The sequence below is a fragment of the Callospermophilus lateralis genome, chromosome 7 (assembly GCF_048772815.1).
Source record: "Callospermophilus lateralis isolate mCalLat2 chromosome 7, mCalLat2.hap1, whole genome shotgun sequence".
Lineage (NCBI taxonomy): Eukaryota > Metazoa > Chordata > Mammalia > Rodentia > Sciuridae > Callospermophilus > Callospermophilus lateralis.
Window position 1 is genome coordinate 9,193,673 of NC_135311.1, and position 19,594 is coordinate 9,213,266.

General features: G+C 44.6%; 1 protein-coding gene across 1 annotated transcript; it reads left to right on the forward strand.

The window, feature by feature from the left end:
• The first annotated feature begins 879 nt into the window (after nucleotides 1-879).
• On the forward strand, nucleotides 880-8,788 carry LOC143403529 (Fc receptor-like protein 2). Its single transcript, XM_076861582.1, has 6 exons — nucleotides 880-910; nucleotides 4,427-4,693; nucleotides 4,917-5,198; nucleotides 6,514-6,801; nucleotides 7,178-7,456; nucleotides 8,460-8,788. Exons 1-6 carry the CDS (start codon nucleotides 880-882, stop codon nucleotides 8,786-8,788), a joined length of 1,476 nt encoding a protein of 491 aa, XP_076717697.1.
• The last annotated feature ends 10,806 nt before the right edge of the window (nucleotides 8,789-19,594 follow it).

Consider the following 19,594-nt stretch of genomic DNA (forward strand, 5'->3'; position numbering starts at 1 on the left):
TTCCTCTCCTCCCCTCCTTCTCTCTTATTTGGGGCTGGGGATTGAACTTCATGCACGAAAAGCTATACTACCAGCCCTGAGTTCCTCCTTTTAACTAAGGTGGATTCTCTTTCCAGCCTGATACAAGAGCTCTCTTCCGAAATTTATTCTTAAACTTTGGAGTGTAAGAAGACAGACCTGGTCTCTCCCATTCCTGTGTGTGTTGAGGTCCTTCAGACCACTGTACCGCTAAAGCCTCAAGTAGCCATTGGGTGTTATGACTTCTTCCTTCCTATGTGTATCTGGCTGAAACATTTCATGAAGACAGGTGACTTGGGTTGAGCAGAATTTATATCTTTCTGGGGCCCCAGACAATACATAATGCCATCTTGCACCATCCTAATCCCATCACCATCTCTAACAAATTCCTATTCGTCTTTCATGTGGTCTGGCTGGAGTTCTGCAGAACAGCATCAGTGTTGGCATGGTGTCATAATATTAAAGATAGCATTAAAAAAAATGTGCATCTTAAGTAGCAAAAAGAAGGTTTCTTTTTGAAAGAGACCAAGCAAGTGTTTTGATTATTCGCAAGTCCAGAACTGAGCATTTGCAGACAGAGCTGAAAGAAGTAGAAAGCGTCCTATAGCATAAAGACATCTAGCCTTTTAAGAAGCACTTTTATCAATTCACACACATCTGAGCAACTCTGTCAAGGAGAAGAATATTCACTTTCTCAGCACTCATGGAGTTTGGGTGGGGACAAAGCTAGCTACTTCCTTTTTTTCTTTTTGATGAAATCCCTGCTGAACTACAAACCCCAGCTTCATCCAGACAGACAGCCGCTCTGCAGACCCGAGCTGCCCCTGACAGTATCTGGGAGAACATCTTGCCTCCAGCCTCATGCTGCTGTGGCTACAGCTTCTGGTCCTGGGTGAGTAGGCTGCTAGAGCAGGACCAGGTTGGACCCAGGGGAGAACTCTCTGTTCTGGGGCACAACTCTCTCGGGTGCAATGAGTAGGAATAGATTTCAGGTTCTGACTCAGTACTAGCAGACATTATGCAACTAGGTATTAAGAAAAGCAGGGTCCCAGGAAGTCAAAAGGACCTTGCATCCCTTTACCAAATACCAAATACATCATTTCTGCTTTGATCTCTAGGGAAATTGGAAGGCTTCTTTAAAAGAACTACAAAGGGATTTTCTTTTGGGGTGAATTCCATTTCCAGCCCACATGGATCCTACCTTCCCCGATCCCCACTCCCACTCCATGCTATCACATTTTGGGCTGAATTCTCACCTCCCTGAACTTTTGGATAGGTTTCATGTCTTGCTGATCACAGATGAGATGATGGCTTTTGTTGTAAATACGGCCCGTATAGAGACATGAACACGAAACTAGGTCCAGAATTGGGATGGAGGGAGAAGCAGTGTCGATGAATATGAAAGGCACCCCCTTTTCCTTTGTGACCTTTTCCTGGGCTCTGTGTGACTCCCAGGTAGGCAACGTGTCCCAGACAAAGTAGTCAGGAAACGAAAAACGGTAGGAGAGGAGCAATAGATATTGAAACTTCTCAGGATATAACCAACGAAATGACAAGCTTTTGGTCACGGGTACGGACAATGCTTATGAACTGGGATAGTAAAATGAACATTGGGTTCCCAGGGGTATTGTTTGTCAGTGGGGGGAGGAGGAAAAAGAAATAGGTGGAATGAGGGAGGGGGTGTACGGGAAGGAGGCGGGGAGAGACAGAAGGAAAGAGGGAGATCATGGGGAAGTGCTCGGAGGGTTGTAGCTTTTTTAAAAGTGTGAGGATCTCGGTGATGTGCACTGATCTCTCCGACTCTGTTCCCCACAGCTCCCGCCGGTGTCCAGTCCAGTGAGTTACTCTTCTCTTTATTTTCTTAAATCTCTGGGAATTAGATTCACTCTATCAGGCCTGGGAAGGGTGGCCTGTCCTAGCCTCTCAGCTGAGGGCTGCAGGGATCTGGGCCAAGACTAGGGTGGAGAGAAGGAGGATACAGTGCCTCTCTCTCCTCCCCCTCGTCCAGCTACAGCGGGACCCTCCAATGCCACATTCATCTCTGCTTGGCTGCCTCCTTACTCCGTGGGCAAGAAGACCCTGCCCTGAGTTTGACAAAGCAACACATGATTTCCCCTTTCCTGTTGAGCCCTGAGATAGGAAAGAAGATAACTGTGAAGGGAAAGCAAAGCACGCACTGTGTGGTTGGGAAAACTTCTTCCTGGTTCCAGCTGCAGGGGCTTAAAGTTCCCACCAGAATCCCTGGAAACAGTGAGGGGAAGCGTATTTACAATAGAGTAGAAACAAGGGGCCAAGGAGGCTTTTTGCAGAAAACAAGAACCTGCATCTTCTAATTGGGTTGTAAACTCTTCCATGCCTCACCTGATTTTCCTTAGAATTCTAATATGGTGACATAAAGAGAAAAAATCTGGTTTCACATGAGACTGCTAAAGCACATTTTCTTCTTTATTCATGCCTTTGAGAACACATCCATTCTCTAATAAGAAGCGGGGTGAGGCTTGTGCAGCGAGGCTTGTAACTTTAAGCAAGAAGGTCCTTAAATTCGTCTCTGGAGCAGCCTCGTGGGATCCAACAAATTCCCTGAAATTATGATGAAATGTGTATATATGTACAGTTGTGCCCGCATCTAGGGAAGGGGTCTGTAGGTAAAGTGTCAAAACTCAATGACAGGGGTGGGGCTGTAGCTCAGTGGTAGAGTGCTTGCCAGCTCTCGATCCCCAGCACTACATAAAAAAATGAATAAATAAATAAAAATAAAGATACTGTTTCCATCTATAACTAAAAATAAAAATTTAAAAAAAAAACCCTCAATGACCAATAACCAGGTATCTTACGGTTAAAAACTTATTGCAGTTCAGGAAAACCTGGTTTTAGCATTTCCCCCTGTCTCTTGCCCTATCATTATTATGAACTTGGTCACATAAATATTGCTCCTTAAATATTTCTTTAATCAAGCTGATTATATCTCTATCATCATCACTGAAAAATCTTTCCCACTGTCAATTTGGAGGAAGAACATATTTGGGCCCCCACGCTCCTCTCTCTTTATCGATGCTGTCCCCCCCGGCCACCCACCCCCATTCCCTATTCTACTGGCAGAACTTTCAAAGTGGTTAAATGATGAACAGAAGTTGTCCTTGAACTCGTTTGATCACTTTGCACTATTCAGAACAAAAAAAAAAAAAAAAAATTGAGCCTGTGTCTTAAATATATTAAATAGATACGTGGAAATAGGGAACCTGGTAAAGATGTACAAACCCAGAAAATTTAAAAGATGAGAAGATCTATTGTCTACGATGGAAGTTCAAAGGGCTTTCTCCCCATCTCCTTGTAAGTCTCAGTTTGGAAACTGTGACCGAGACCTCGCTGTGAGAAGATCTCTCTTCCGGGACAGGACCCTGGGCAGGGTCCCGCTACCCCTCCTCCGTAACCTCATACCAGAGCACTGAGCCCGGCACACAGCCTGCACAGCACTTGTATGCCCTGTCCCCTCCCTGCAGGGGAATGGCCCAGTGTTCAGGTCTGGGATTAGGTGTTTTTATTTTTTTTATCAGAACAACAAACATTTTCCTTGGAATCCCACGATTCCAAATTGACATCTGAACCCACATTTCTAGTTCTGTTGCCAACTGAAATGTCCCCCCAAAGCCCAGGTCTACAGGGTTGGGTCTCAGAACAGCGTGGTGGCTGCCTCTCCTTCCCTTCTTCAGGAAGTGGTCTACAGGCTCCTCCGATTGTTCTTCCTTTTCCTGCTGGGGGCAGAGCCAAAGCACCAAAGCTGCTCATTATCTCCCTAATGAGTACTATCTCCCAAGGGGAGACTATGACCCCACAAGTGGAGGGGCCCACTTCCCTTCTCATAGGGATCATCCAGACCCATTCATGAAAACGATTCTCAGAGTCTCTGAAGAAGCACAGCAGGGGGAACTCGGGAGATTAAAGATGTAGTCCCCGGGCCAGAGTCTCAGTGGCCCGGTTTGCTTCATGCAGGGAGAATATCAGAGAGAAGGCCTTTGGGTTGATGGTACCGCTAGACAGAGTCTCCAAGGAATGAAACACGCAGAGAGAGTTAATTATGGCTCCTGTAGGGACCCGCAGTCACCTGGAAGGAGATGCTAGTGGGATCATTTCAAATCCATATTTATTCCAAGTGTTCTTTGCTGGGAAGAATGGCATCAAACCCTGTTAACAGACAGAAAACTAACAAGATGTTTGTTGGACAGACTGCCAGGGAGGTGGAGCTCAACTTTACTTAGCGGGGAGGCTCACAGAGCCAGCAGGACCCAAGGCAACTGCAGATGCTCAGACTGACTCACGATAGAGCACTGTCCCTTCCCCTTATAAGCAGAAGGGAAGGCACCAGGGCAGGGGGCAGCCTTGTCACTGGGTGCCTTTGCTTCTTTTGTAGGCTGGCTGAGTATCAGCATACCACACAATGTCTACGAAGGAGACCAGGTGGTTATAAGATGCTCTGGGGAAACAAATGACAGGATAAATAGACTAACGTACTACAAGGACGGCTTGCAAATATCCACTTACCATAATGCCACGAGCCACACCATTTCAAATGCAAGACGCAGCGACAGCGGCTCCTACTTCTGTAAGGCAGAGAGAACATTATTCCCTCCTATAGGTGTGACAGAAGAGACAAGAACTACGTGGCTCATTGTCCGAGGTGAGGCCCTCACTCTTGGAGTGGATGAATCTGTGAAGGAATAGGCGTTTGGTGGGAAGCGGAGGGTGCCGGGAAGAGAAGACCACACAGGGAGGGAGAAACGGTGGGTGGGCTGAGAGTCCTTGAATCCTGGTCTGTGTGTTGGGTTCTTTGGGGCCACTTCTCATCAGGAACTCCACAGCCCACAGATAACGGGTGGTCTCTGTGTCCTCTCTCCCCGCAGAGCTGTTTCCCACCCCTGAACTGAGAGCCAGACCCCTGCGACCCACAGAGGGCTGCTCCATGATGCTGTCCTGTAACACCCAACTGCCTTCAGCGAAGTCATCGACCCAGCTTCGATACTCCTTCATCAGAGATGGCCACACCCTGAGGTCAGGCTGGACCTCAGCAAGGGTTAAGATCCCAGCGACACAGAAAAAAGACTCGGGGCATTATTGGTGTGAGGCCAGGACAGCGTCTCGTCGTGTCTCCAAGCAGAGCCGCCCATCCTATATAGAAGTGCAGAGTGAGCATCGACGGGCTGGGCGCCAGGGCTGGGTCAGGCAGGGCTGGGTCAGGCAGGGAAGAACGGGGCACAGCCTGGACCATGGGCTCTCTTCTCAGTTGTGCCCCCCAATCCCTATGGATGAGGGGGCTACCGTGATCTGCCTGGGCTCTTCTCTAATAATCTCTGCAGGGACATCATTTCCCCCATAACTTTGCTTTACCTGTCAGAGAAGCAGTGATAATAATAATCCCTCTCTGGAACATTTACCATGAAAGGAGCACTCACCAGCAAACCAAGAAGTAAATAAAAAATCATGGTGTCTTGTTTGCAAGGAGTGACCCAACTACGATGCACTTTTAACGGAGCAACAAAGGCGCTAAGTAACAATAATAATTAATAATGAAAGAAATGATTATAATAATCCTGGCACTTATAAAAGGATCACTGTATGTTGTGCTCGGTTCTAGGAGAATCTCTCTGATGGCCATAAATATCTGCAACAGGGAAGACTTATGCACACATTCACCATGTAGAAGGCACTTTTCAGAGCATTTTAACGTTTAGTAATTATAGCAGCCCTATGAAACAGTACTGTGATGAGTGACTGTAATGTATGCCTATTATTATCCCCATTTTGCAAATGAGAAAACTGATGCCTAGAGTCGTTACAAGACTAACCGAAGGGAACCTAGAGCTGCAACTTGATCCTGGTGGCTCTGGTTCCAAATGTATGCACTTTTAATCCTCTTGCACCACTTTCTACCTAACAATGGCCAAGGAGAGTGTATCAATAAGAGATGTTGCCGAACAGCTTCATAGCGAGAGGTGCTTTCTATCTGCATCTCATTTAATCTTCATGAGAACTCTGCGAGGTTAGGATGATGACCCACATGTTTATGTTTGAGAAAAACGAGGATTGGAGGTCTTGACTTTCCCAGATCATGCAGTGAATGAGTGGCAGAGTTGAACTGTAACTTCCGCCTGCCTGCCTCCCCAGGCTGTATGATCTGCCACCACTCCTACTGCCCACCACGCACCAGGAGGTCAGGAGAGAGCACGTCATTGTAGACACTGGACATTAGTAAGGATGTGCGATTGTTACTGACTGGAACATTACGGGGTGGTCCTGTATAACATCCCTCAAAATATTATCTCCCCGTTTAAAAAAAAAAAAAAAAAAAATCTCAGGCAAGTGGAGTGGACTCTCCTGTGCCTAAACATTGCATTCAAATATTACTTGCCCTAATGCTCCAGAGGTGGTACTGGACCCCACCCCCGCCCTGCCTTCCCCACACCTGTCCCTCAGCTGCTGTCCCCTCTTGTGTTCCCGCAGGGGTCCCTGTGTCTCAGGTTTCCATGAAGACCCAGCCCCCAGGGGTTCAGGCAGTTGAGGGGGAGATGCTGGTCCTTGTCTGCTCCGTGGGGAAAGGCACCGGGGTCACCACATTCTCCTGGCACAGAGAGGACACATCGGAGAGTCTGGGGAGGAAGACGCAGTGTTCCCAGAGAGCAGAGCTGGAGATCCCAGTCGTCCGGGGGAGCCACGGCGGGGGGTTCTACTGCACAGCCGACAACAGCTACGGCCCTGTGCAGAGCCAGGTGGTGGCCATCACCGTGAGGGGTGAGGAGCGTTCCTGCCATCAGCCAGCCGGCGACTCCCGACGGGGGTGGGTCTCCTCCTGCAGCAGAGGGTGCTCTAAAGGAAATGACAAGGCTCTGGGCAGAAGGTGCATGGGAGGGCCATCGTTGGGAGGGTGGAGGGGGCAGTGCCAGCCGCGGAGGCACTGAAGGAGGCTGAGAAGGTGGTCGGGAGGCAGGCTCCCTGGCCTGCTCAGAAGTCTCCATCCCAGCTCACCTGAGCTCCGTGGGGGAGGTTAGATCAGGAGGTGCCACCTGGAGAAAGGCTCAGGAGGGGGAGATTCTGGAGGACCCTCCAGTGAGAGCGGGGGGCGCTGCGATTCCCACCTGCCTCTCGGATGGCGCCTCTGCCTCTACAGTTCCAGTGTCACATCCCATCCTCACGTTCGGTGCCCCCGGGACCCGGGCCTTCATGGGACCTGTGATGGAGCTTCACTGCGAGGACGGGAGAGCGTCTCCCCCCATCCTGTACTGGTTTTATTACGAGGACGTCACCCTGGGGAACAGCTCAGCCCCTTTTGGAGGGGGAGCCTCCCTCAACTTCTCCCTGACTGCGGAACATTCTGGATCCTACTTCTGTAAGGCTGACAATGGCCTGGGAGCCCGGCACAGTGAGCTGATGCAACTCAGGGTCACAGGTAGGACCAGCACCGGCGTGTGCCCCCTTTCCATCGGATTTCCCCTCCCTCCAGCCAATCAGAGGTCTACCAGAAGTCTCTCAGCTCCCCAGCCGCTCCAACGGGTCTTAACGACGTCCCTGGTCCCAAGCTTACAAACGCCTACTATCTGTTTCCCTTTCACCTGGATAACAAAATAGGCACAAAACAGACCATTTGCAAGACACTGTACTGGGATCAGCTCAGTGTAAGGAGAGGGGTGGGTGAGCATGGAAAAGGGAGGAAGGCATCTCCAAGAAAAAAATCAAGGAAAGACCTTGCACACCCAGAGCTTCCAGTGAACGATTAGATACAACCAACTCTTGTAAATACCTAAGGAAAAAGTGGGAAAACCAGGAGTGGAGCACTTCCTGGGGTTTAAATTTTTACTAGGATCACCTCATTTATTTGGTGGTGGAGGCTGAACCCAGCTAAGCCTGCACTCTACCGCTGAGCTACCTGCCAGCTCCTTTGCATCCTCATTAAAAGTGAGTTTTCTACTTTTAAGGATAGGTTAGCCTCAGAAGAACAATTTCAGGAGTTTCCACAGTTTCTATGCCCTGCAGCGATTTAAAACAATGTTGGAATTATCTGCAACTTAAAGAGTCTTTGGAATTAACCCCAACAACTTTCTAAAGCCTGCTAGATTTTTATCTTCCTTGTTAAATCTTTTTTTATTAGTCATTTCAAAATTTCCAAGGCTTTAAAACACAATTTAAGCCAGAAGTGATGGTGCCCGCTGTAATCCCAAAACTCAACAGGCTGAGGCAGGAGGATCACAAGTTCGAGGCCAGCCTCCACCACTTAGCAAGGCCCTGAGCCACTTAGCGAAAACTTGTCTCAAAAGAAAAAAAAAGGGGGGGGGGGGGTGCTGGGGATGTGGCTCTAGTGGTTTAGCACTCCCAGATTCAATCCCTGGTACCAAAGAAAAGGAGAGGTGGGGGCTGTTGATTCTCAAATGCACCTATAACTTTTCTGTTTGCAGATACTCCTCTCAAAGTCCGCTTGATGAATGGTCCCCACCGCTGTGAAGGGCGGGTGGAGATGGAAAAGGAAGGTCACTGGGGTACTGTGTGTGACGACGGCTGGGACATGAAGGAAGTGGCTGTGGTGTGTCGGGAGCTGGGTTGCGGAGCAGGCAAACACACACCTGCAGGTGTGTTGTATCAACCGGGGGCAGAAGAGGCCCAGCCTGTGCACCTTCAGGAAGCCCGGTGCAACGGGACAGAGAGGACACTGGCCGAATGTAACCAGACAATTACCTTCAACTGTGGACACAAGGAGGATGCAGGGGCTGTCTGTGAAGGTGGGTGATGGTCGCTGGGAATCGTGGGCCAACCAGCTTCTGCCATAGGCTGCTCCCACCCACTCACGATCGCCCCTTGCCCCTTCAAAACACGCACCCACTCTTGGGTTGCGTGTGATCAGGGCCAAACCATCAGTTCACATTAGGTTTCCCCAGAGTCATAAAGGCCTCTCCTAGGTCTCCGATGGCTACTGCCTTTCTGTCATCTTATTAATAACCCAAACCATTCGTATTTTTATCGCCATGGATTGGGGCACAAGGCCCAGAAAATAATTATGAAACCCTGGAGTTCCATGGTCTGGGTGACTCTCATCAAGGCGGCCCACTTCCTTTGTTGTATAATCTCTTCTGTTCTTCTGAGCTCTCTCCTAAACAAGCCTATTCGTCAAAATCAAGCCCTGGATTCTAGTGGGAGAGGATGGGGGTGGGGGACATGTTGGAAAGACCCGGGGTCTGCCAACTGAGTCACGCCACCCACCACAAAGGACAAAGCTCATTGAGGGTGAAAATACAATGAGACCTCAGTACAGCCAGGGAGACTGCTCTCTCCAGTCTCAGCTCGCAGCCTCCAGGGAACCCTACAGGCCAGAGGTAGAGAAATAGCCTTTTAGAGGTCCTCAGAGAGAAGAAGAACCTTTAGGACCAGCGGCCCCTGCCCACTCTGAGGAACTGGTAAAGGCTGCAGTTAGTTGGGGGAAACAGAGTCAGTGTTGGGCTCTGAAAAGGACCTGGATCGTGGAGTCCACCGAGCAGAGCCTGAAGCCCGCATTCCCCACCCACCAGCCCGGGAAGCAGGCAGCTTCTCTGAGGCTCATTCTCCTTGTCACGAAGTGGGGTCATGTCTAGTCCCACTTCCCCGCCCAGGGCGGGTAAAATCCACACTCAAAAGACGTGGTGTGCAGGACCGAATCTGGAAAGTTCAAATCTGGCTGATTCCGAGCGGTCAGGAGGCGGGAGGAGGTCCGAGGTTGGAGCTGACCTCCGCCATCCTGGGTCTCACTTCCTCTTGGGAGATCCCTTGAGTTTTTTCTGGAAGATCTGACCTGGATCTCCCTCTCCTGATCCGCTGGTCTCCTTGTCTCCACCGCATTCTTGCCTAGTCGGGCCTCACAGGCCTGGTTGGTCCCACAGCTCCCGTGGCTTGTTCTGTTCCCTTGGGCAGAGGCATCAGCCTGAGATGGACAAACAAGGAATAAAACTGGGGTGGGCTGGGGCCCCCAAGTCTGATAGAGACACACATCAGCCACATTTCTAATCTTCAGAAGGAACTGCTGTTCTGATCCTTCCGAAAGGTTTTTGTAAATACGTGGCTACATATGAATGAATACATACCGCAATTGATTGTTCTGCTGACTGCACATTGTTTTATACCACTTACTAGATGTACCACTGTGGATACTGGGGAAGACTCCCTAGACCCAGCACTGATGTGGACTCAGAGTGCTCCGTGAAGCAGGCGCGATGGTGCAGGTCTATAATCCCAGCGGCTCCGGAGACTGAGGCAAGAGGATCACAAGTTCAAAGCCGGCCTCAGCAAAAGTGAGGCCCTAAGCAACTCAGTGAGACCCTGACTCTAAGTAAAATACAAAATAGCTGGGGATGTGGCTCAGTGGGTGAGTGCCCATGAGTTCAATCCCCAGTTCCAAAATAAAAAAAAGAGAGTTTCCCTGAGCATGACCCTTGTCATTTGGTGATTTTGTTTGTTTGTTTGTTTCCATGAGCTTAAATGAAATACTTTTTGTTTGTCTGATTGATGATTTTTTACTTTCTCTCTCTTTATCTGGGGATTTTTTCCTCTACTAAGAAAAGCAGTTATTCAAAACTGCTAGGATTGTACTTCTGTCTTTCTCCGTGTTTAGATCAACTAGTTTGTATGTCTTCAAGAAGTAAAAATTCTACCTTGTTGTGTACCTTTCTGAAATGCAGATTCAGGATTTAAGTACTGCTCAGAGCTATGGAAAAGATAATCAGATCAACCGTCTAGCTTTTACACACTGGCAAATGATCAATCTAAATAAAACTGCCAAACCTTTAAGGATCTTCTCGTCCATTTTTTGGAAGGCTGATGTACATGTGTACTGATGTTGGTGATTTGTCTGTGACTTATAGATAATGACTGCTCCCATAAATTAAAACCTGTTCAATTAGCCCAAATGCCTTTTGATTCTCATGACGTAAGTAAATATTTAACAAGTTAAACTCGTTGGTGAAATCAAAGTAAGGATAGCTTTAAGGTCACTCGCACATGAGCTGTGGACCAGGCAATCAACCAGGGAAATATTTGTCTCTGTTAAACGTTTAACATACAACGTTCACTGCTTTCTATATACAGCAACTTTTAGGGTTTTGGCAATGAATACATAAATAATTTTTTTTAGTTTAGCAATGAAATGTTAACAGAAGAAAGTCCACAGATATAGAAAAGACACACTCATGCACATGTATACACATACATACACACATACACTATGTATTTACGTGCTTTCTTGAAGGACCATTTTAGTTTTAAAAAATTTTTGATTTTACACTAAATTTAGTGTAAAAATTTTTGCATTAAAGTTTTTTTTCTTCTTTTTTAGTTATATGTGACAGTAGAATGTATTTTGACATATACTTCCGATTCTTGTGGTTGGACATGACATGGAGTTACGCTGGTCATGTATTCATATGTGAACATAGGAAAAATATGTCTGATTCATTCTGTCATTCCCATTTCTATCCTCCTCCCTTCTCCTCATTCCCCCTTGTCTAATCCTGTTAACATATACTCCCCCGCCCCATTGTGGGTCTAGCATCCACATATCAGAGAGAACATTCAGCCTTTCACTTTGGGGGATTGGCTTATTTCACTTAGTATGATAGCCTCCAGTTCCATCCATTTACTAGCAAATGCCATAATTTCATTCTTCTTCATGGTTGAGTATTGTGTATATGTACCACTGAAGTTTTGGGTTTTGCTCTTAAACTGTCCTCTCAAGAAAGCAAATCTTGGGGCTGGGGATGTGGCTCAAGCGGTAGCGCGCTCGCCTGGCATGCGTGTGGCCCGGGTTCAATCCTTAGCACCACATACAAACAAAGATGTTGTGTCTGCCGAAAACTAAAAAATAAATATTAAAAAGTTCTCTCTCTCTCTCAAAAAAAAAAAAAAAAAAAAAAAAAGAAAATCTTGATCCCAACAGGCTTTTTATTCTAATTTTTCTTTTTTTTTTTTTTGAGCATGCAAATGTAAAGGACAGAAAAGGCTACTTGCTCATCCTACGAGCCCTCTACACTTTGATATTAGTGTTTAGTAATGTTTACTAATATTTACGTCTCAAAAATATTTGAGTGGATTGTTTCATTTAGAAATTAGTAATTAAATTTTGCATCTGTGGATATGGAGAGAAAAAAAGTAGCATACATTTTTTTCCAGATTAGACATCTGTATTGACAAATAATTTATAGAACATATTATGTGCTCAGTTTTATGTGTTAGCTCTTATTTTTAGAAAAAAAGTTCAAAAGTGATTTGGGTATTATAATTGGAATTATATTATAATTTTATTACTATCATTGTTTACTTTTAGGAGAAATTTGATATCTTTATACAAAGTAATCTTTAAATCCAAAAACAAGATACGCTGTTCCACTTATGTTGTCTTTAACTAGATCACTCAGCAGTTATCTATTAATTAAACTCTGATGAATTTTACCTATTTCTTGTTGATTTTACTTTAGGCTTTTTATACTCTTGAAGTCATCATTTGGAATTTTTATTTCATTATATTTCCCAGTTGTCTATTTTGGCACATGGGATAAATATTGGGTCTCACCCTGATTGAGTCTTATTCCCAAGTATTTCACAGAGTTATCATTTCTAATATTCTCAGTTAATTCTCTTAGGTTCTTCTAAGTGTACGATCATATCTATGGAAAATTCCGCTTTCTTCTACCAATATATTGTATACATGCTTCTTTCTCTTCCTAAATGCGTTGGCTGATCTTTTTTAGAACAATGTTGAATAATTGTGATGATAATAGGCAGCCTTGCTTTATTCACAGATCTAACAGGATGACTTTGAGTTTCACCATTAACTGTGAGGCAGCCTTCTAAAGTAAGAGATGTGCTTATAACATCAAGAGATTATCTACTATGTAGATCACTAAGAATTTTGTTTACTATGTATTTGGAAGTAGATATTGATTGGGGGTGAGAGGGTACTGGGGATTGAACCTAAGGGTGCTCTACAAATAAACTACATTCCTAGTCTTTTATTTTGAGGAAGGGTCTCACTAAGTTTCCCAGGCTGACCTGGAATTTGAGATCCTCCAGCCTTAGCCTCCTGAGTTGTTGGGATTAAAAGCCTGTGCCACCATGTCTGGCAAGATGCTGGATTTTTAAAACATCTTCCTGGTGTTATTTTTGCTCCTTTTTCATTTATTATGATGAATTATATTAACATATTTCCTAATAATAAGATTTGCAACCCAACCTGAGTGTGATGTGTATTAATATTCTGCTGAATCCTATTTGATATTATCTTATGTAAAACTTTTTCATAGATGCTCATAAAGAGGATTTATCTGCAATTTTTTTATTCTTTCTTTGAAAAAGCTTTGATAACAATGCTATATTGGTTTTTATTATGTTAGCAGGTTTCTTTCCCTATGATGAAAAAATTTAAATATACCTACATTTTTTTTCTTGAAGATTAAAAAAAAATAGTTAATGTGATATCTGACCTGATATGCTTGGAGGTGTGGCTTCCAAATAATATTTTTGGTGTTTTTCATGACTATTATTCTACTTATTTAACTATCTCTTCTTACATAAAATTTGGTAATTTGTATTTTCCTAGAAAATGATCCATTCAAAGTAGGTTTTCAAACGCTGTATATTTCTTCATTCTCCCTTCCATCTTGATTAGGCTATTCAATGGTGTATCTATTTATTTTTCATAGAAAAGCCTTTGAGTTTATTCATATATTCTATTGTGAAATTTTGGATTGTTTTATTCATTAGTATCTGCTTTTATCTTAATGGGTTTTGTTGATATTTTCTTCAGTTCTTGACACCAATGCCTATTTCATTCATTTCTAGTTTTTCCTCTTGTAACTCTTTCCAAGTGTTTAATGAATTTCCCTGGGAACAATTTTAGTTGTATCCCTCAGATTTGGATATGTAGTGTTTTTATTATCATTTTGGGGTCTCAATGTTTCTTTTCTTTATTTCTCTTTTGTCATCAAGATTGATTTAAAGAGGTATTTTTAATTACCTATTGATAAGATTTTTCCCCTCATCTTGTGATTTTTTTAAAAAAACTAATGTGATTGCATTTGTAATTGTCCCAGATAGTCTTTCTGAGCTAAAAGATGGCTGACTTGTGCAGATGATCCACGACTACTTAAAAGGAAGTGAGTCCTCTGTTCCTGGAATCCAGAGTTCAGTCTTCATCATACCATTCAAATCGAACGCTTCCTCATTCTTCATCCACTTGATCTGCTCGGTCTAAAGGTATCATCTGTGATTGTCATTGTGCTGAGGTTTATTTCTCTTTGGTTTCCTGCCTGCCTAGGCATCGGGTACTTTGATGCCATAATATTTAATTCCAGAGATTTACGAGGCTTGGAGACCTATATTTTAACCGCTTCCACTTTGGTTCATTCAGTGCTGTTTGTCTTGACAGATCTTGTCCGTCCCTTCACTTTTAATTTTCCAGAACCACTTTCTTTGAGATACATCCCTTAAACATAATGTGTGGTTGACTTTGGGCTTTGTGCCAAACATAAAATTCCTTGTATTTTATCCCACGACGACTTTTCCCTTCCTAAAACTTTTTGGTTTTGTGTGTCTTGTTTTCCTTCCTTTTCATTTTGTAACCTTGTGCAGCGTTGATCCCTCAGTTCCTGGCTCACTGCCATTCTTGGTCCACACCAATTTTTATCTCTCGTTTCCTTTATCTCTGTGTATCTTTATTCACTATTCCCTTTTCCTAGCATCTCAATCATTGTAATGTGTTTGATGTGGGTCCTTCATTTATGTCTCATTTCTAGGGGGCCTAAAACATCTATTTCCATATAGGATTGAGCTACACTTTGCACTATTTGTGATCTCCCTGTGTTCTGTGCACATCTAGGTTGTTGCTTCTAATGTTGCACATTACTCCCCCACGTTTTCCTCATTCAGCCCCCCAGCAGTGGACACCTCACTTGCCCCCAACCTGTCACAACAATAACCACTGACAAACTTCTGTGTCCCATCCTGGGTCTGTGTGAGACTTTCTCTTTCTCTCCTACCCTGGGGAAGGACTGGTAGAACGGGTCATGCCAGCTGGTCCCCAAAGTGGCTTCTACCCCCAACAGTATGTGAACATTTCCTAACCCCAAATCCCAACCAGCCCTTGGCACCATTCAGTACTCTAATTTTGACAATCAGATGGGATAAAGAGAGACATAGAATGGGTGTTGGTTGCCATTTTTCTGATTATAAGCATCTTTGAAAATGCTTGTCATCTCTTGGGGCTTCCTCTTCTATGAAATAACTGCTTTATGTCCTCTCCCCGTTTTATTAATAGAAGTTCTGTCTTTTCCTGGTTGATAACACAGGAGCTACTGTTTTCTCTAAATAAGTCCCTTGTTTTACACTTAGTAAACATCACCTCCCACTCTCATCATCAGCCAATTTTGTTCAGAGTGGCTTTTGCTGAGCAGACTTTTTTTTTTAATTATCTTTCTGAAATCAAATTTATTACTTTTTTTTTGTCCTTTAACTTCTGTTTTTAGTTTTGTTTAAGAATTTGTTTTCTTCCAGGCTAACAGTGACTTGGGAGGCTGAGGCAGGAGGATTGCAAATCTGAGGCCAGCTTGGGTGACTTAGGGAAACTCAGTGTTAAAATAAAAAATAAAAAAGGCTGTGGATGTAGCTCAGGGTAGAGTGCCCTTGGGTTCAATCCCCAGTGCTGTAAAAAAAAGAGAAGAATTCCTTTGTGACTCAAAGTCACGATGACATCTTCCCAGATTCTCTTCCTTTAACTTTATAGTTCTCCTGTTTATGTGTTTATCTTCTAGGGTCTACCTTTATATTTGATTTTAGGTGTATGTCCAATTTTTTCTCCATAAAGTAATCCAGTTTTCCCAGTATCATGTATCATCCATACATTTCCTGTTTTCTTGAAGAATCACTTTACACTGGGCACAGTGGCTACATGCCAGCAATCCCAGTAACTCAGGAAGCTGAGACAGAGCATGGAGGCCAGCCTGGACAACTTAGCAAGATCCTCAACAAACTTAGCAAGACTCTGTCTCAAAATCAGAAATAAAGAGGACCAAGGATAGAGCTCAGCACCCCTGAGTTCAATCCCCAATACCAAAAAAAGAAAAAAAAATTGTTAGTGTTCATATATATGCAGGGTCTACTTATGACTCTCCGTTCTGCTCCACTGGTTTATTTGTTTGATCTGATACATACATTATTGATTCATGCACACATTGATTTTATTGCTTCTAATCTGTCTTAGCATCTAATAATAGAAGGCCCTTATTTGTTCTTTTTTATCAGTTAACCTTGCCTCTGACAGATTTTTGCTATTCTATAAAAACTTTATAGTTAATATATTGCATGGTTCAGAAAAAAATCCAGACAAAATTCCCAGTGGAGTTTTACTGAATTTATCAATTAATTTGAAAGATGCAGACTGGTGATTCTTTCCATATCCCTGTTCAACCCCCCTATTTGGCCTGTGAAAAAGACAGATGTGTTCTGGAGAATTCAGTGGCCACTCCAGATGCGGTTTTGTTACATTCAATTCACTTCCTAGGAGCATCTGCTGTGTAGCTTTCAACCAGGTAAGTGCCTTTCCCCGCTTTTATTCCTGGTAGTTGAGACCACCAAAGGCCCTTGAAATTCACTTTCAGTCTCCCAACTTAAGAGTTGTGACAACTCTCCAACCCTCTGCCCTATCAGGGACCTTACTTTCTCCACTCTGTAAGACATCCTAGTAGTCTATTCTATCAATGACATCATGTTGCTTCGACCTGATGAGAACAAAGAAGCAACTCTAGACACTGTAGCAAGACATGTGCAAACTGAAGGGTGGTGAACAAACTCCATCTTGGTGAAATTTTTGGAGGTCCAGGGTTTTTTAGACACTTTGAAACATGACTTCCAAGACAAAGGACAAATTTTAGAGAAAAACCATTTCCTTCTCTGTATATAACTCTTTTCTTTTTGAAAAGCAACTTCTGGCTGTGTTACAAAGCCCCAGTAGAAACTGAACCCTTGTCCATCAGCCACTAAGTTGCCTGTGACCTTGGCTGCCTGTCATGAAGTGGTATGACTTGACTTAGTAAACCAAAATTTTCTTGTGCACAGCAAAACCATATTATCATCCATCTCCTGTGATAAAGACCAGAGCAGGGGGCTGGGATCGTGGCCCAAATCTACCCAAGTGACCTCGGTTCAGTAGCCTGCGATGGATGGGGGCTACAGAGAGGATTTTAAAAAAGCAAACTAATTAATCTGAGGCCCACACAGTCTTTCTCTGCTGGAGACACTGCAGCTCTGTGACACCTGAATGTTTGAGTATGGAAGGAAAGATGTTAACTACTCCGACATCCCTTAAGAATGAAAGGAGGTGTTTGGGTTTTGGTAAAACAAAACACAACCCAACAACAACAAAATGCTCAAACTTTGACAAGTCACCACAGGCTCCAGTGGCCAAGTCCAATCATCCAAGAAACATCTCAGAACCTTAACAGCTTCTAAACAAGGAAGACCTAAGTTCAGGACAAGCCAGGCTCAGTGGTACGTGTCTATGATCTCAGGAACTCGGGAGACTGAGATGGGAGGATCTCAAGTTCAAGGCCAGGCTGACCTTAGTGAGACCCTGTCTCAAAATCAAAAATAGAAAGGGCTGTCAATGCAGCTCAGTAGTACAGTGTACCTAGGTTCAATTCCCAGTACAAAAGATGGAGGAGGAGGAGGAGGAGGAGGAGGAGGAGGGAGTTCAGGGTAAATTTAGCTCTCTTTATGGGGCTATAATGGGGGAGGAAATGAACTGCTTTGTGGAAAGAAGGCAGAATGACTGTAATGGGAAAAAGCTCTTTGACTACAATGCCCTCCGACCACATCTTTGAAAGGGAGACGTAAGTCGTAGTCATTGTACCCTGTAGTCTGTGTGTCCCAGGATCTGGCGCTGAGGACATATTATGCTTCTCAGCAGAAACATGAGTCCTACTGTGCTGTGAAACGTGTCTGGATCTGCTCTAGAGCTCATCTGACCTCCTATCCTAAAAGCCAGATGCTAATAGTCCCTGGAGGAGAGTCCAAGAACCCGATCTTTCCAGAGATGAGGGGTCCACCTTCATTTCTGCCTTGTCAGAAACGGCAGAGCTCGGGCTGAAGCAAGCTCATTGGTGTCTCATTCTGGATACAGGGGGTGGGGAGGCTCCAGGTGTACTGATGTCAGAGAGGGAGCAGGAAGGTCACGGGGTGTGGGAAGAGCGTCGTCAACTATCTCCGATGCATGTAAATAGTGAGCGTCCGAGGGCCTGTCTGTCACACTGAGGGTGAGCAGAAACAAAAATATTTGTTTCTTCTTTTCTGTTTCGTTCCTAAAAATGGGGTGCTCCTTGAAAGCAACCAGGTCCTATCAGCCATCCTGGTCTCCTCTGTTTCCCATTGGTGCACAAAACTGGGGCAGATATGACATTCTAGTAACCTTAAGATTTAAAATGTCTCCACATTCCTGTATCTTTGTCCTCCCAGTCAGTAAAACCACCATATATTCTCTGTAGTTATAGAGTGTTCATCAGTTAGCCACAGAGGTTGTGGGATAAGTAGGTGGGGTGAGTAGGATGATTCCTTCTGATACCAAGCTGATAATCAACTAGGAACCCCACTCTATAAACCTGGGACAACCCAGGAAGAGACCAGAATAGGCTGGAACAGAGAGAACACTCCATCAAGAAAATAGTTAGTCTTGCTGGGTGGGTTGGTGCACGTCTGTAATCCCAGCAGATCAGGAGGCTGAGGCAGGAGGATCATGAGTTCAAAGCCCGCCTCAGAAAAAGTGAGGCACTAAGCAACTCAGTGAGACCCTAAATAAAATACAAAATAGGGCTAGGGATGTGGCTCAGTGGTCAAGTGCCCCTGAGTCTAATCCCAATCCCCCTCTAAAAAAAAAAAGAAAAAAAAAAGAGAAAAGAAAATAATTAGTCTTGAGATAAATCGGGAAAACAGGAGAAGAAAGATGAATTGGGGGTGCTCAATAGTAACCTTTAAATCAGGGTCAACAACCTCCCTCATGTCTACCCAGTGAGCTCCCAGATGCATGCCCAGTGATGTCTCTGGAGTCACCCACCCTGACCTTCCTGAGTTCCCAAAGTGATCTGCATCGAGATGCCACATATTCCCTAATGAGGAGATAGGGGTTTTGCCTTCCTCCACAGAAATCCATTCAAAATGATTCTAATTTCAAGTAGCAGATTCTGTGGTTTCTCCCGGATCCCCTGTCTGCAGTACAGGACTCACTTCTTCCCGACTTCTGGGGTTCAGATAGCCTTCAGTCATCACCCCTTTTTAGGCAAGTGTCTTGGCCACTTCATCCAAAGTCGTCCTCCCTTTGCAGAGCAATGTCACCACTAGGCTATAAAGGCAAGGCCCCGTCACCCCGCCTCAGCACCACCTGGACAGATTATCCCAGAACGCAGGCTGTGTATGGGGTTGGCTGAGATGAGACCTTCACGATGAAAACTCAGCTTCGTCCTCTCCCTCTGACAGTTCTTGATTCTGAGATACCCTGGAATACACGTCCTACCTGTTCCCTTCCCTCTCC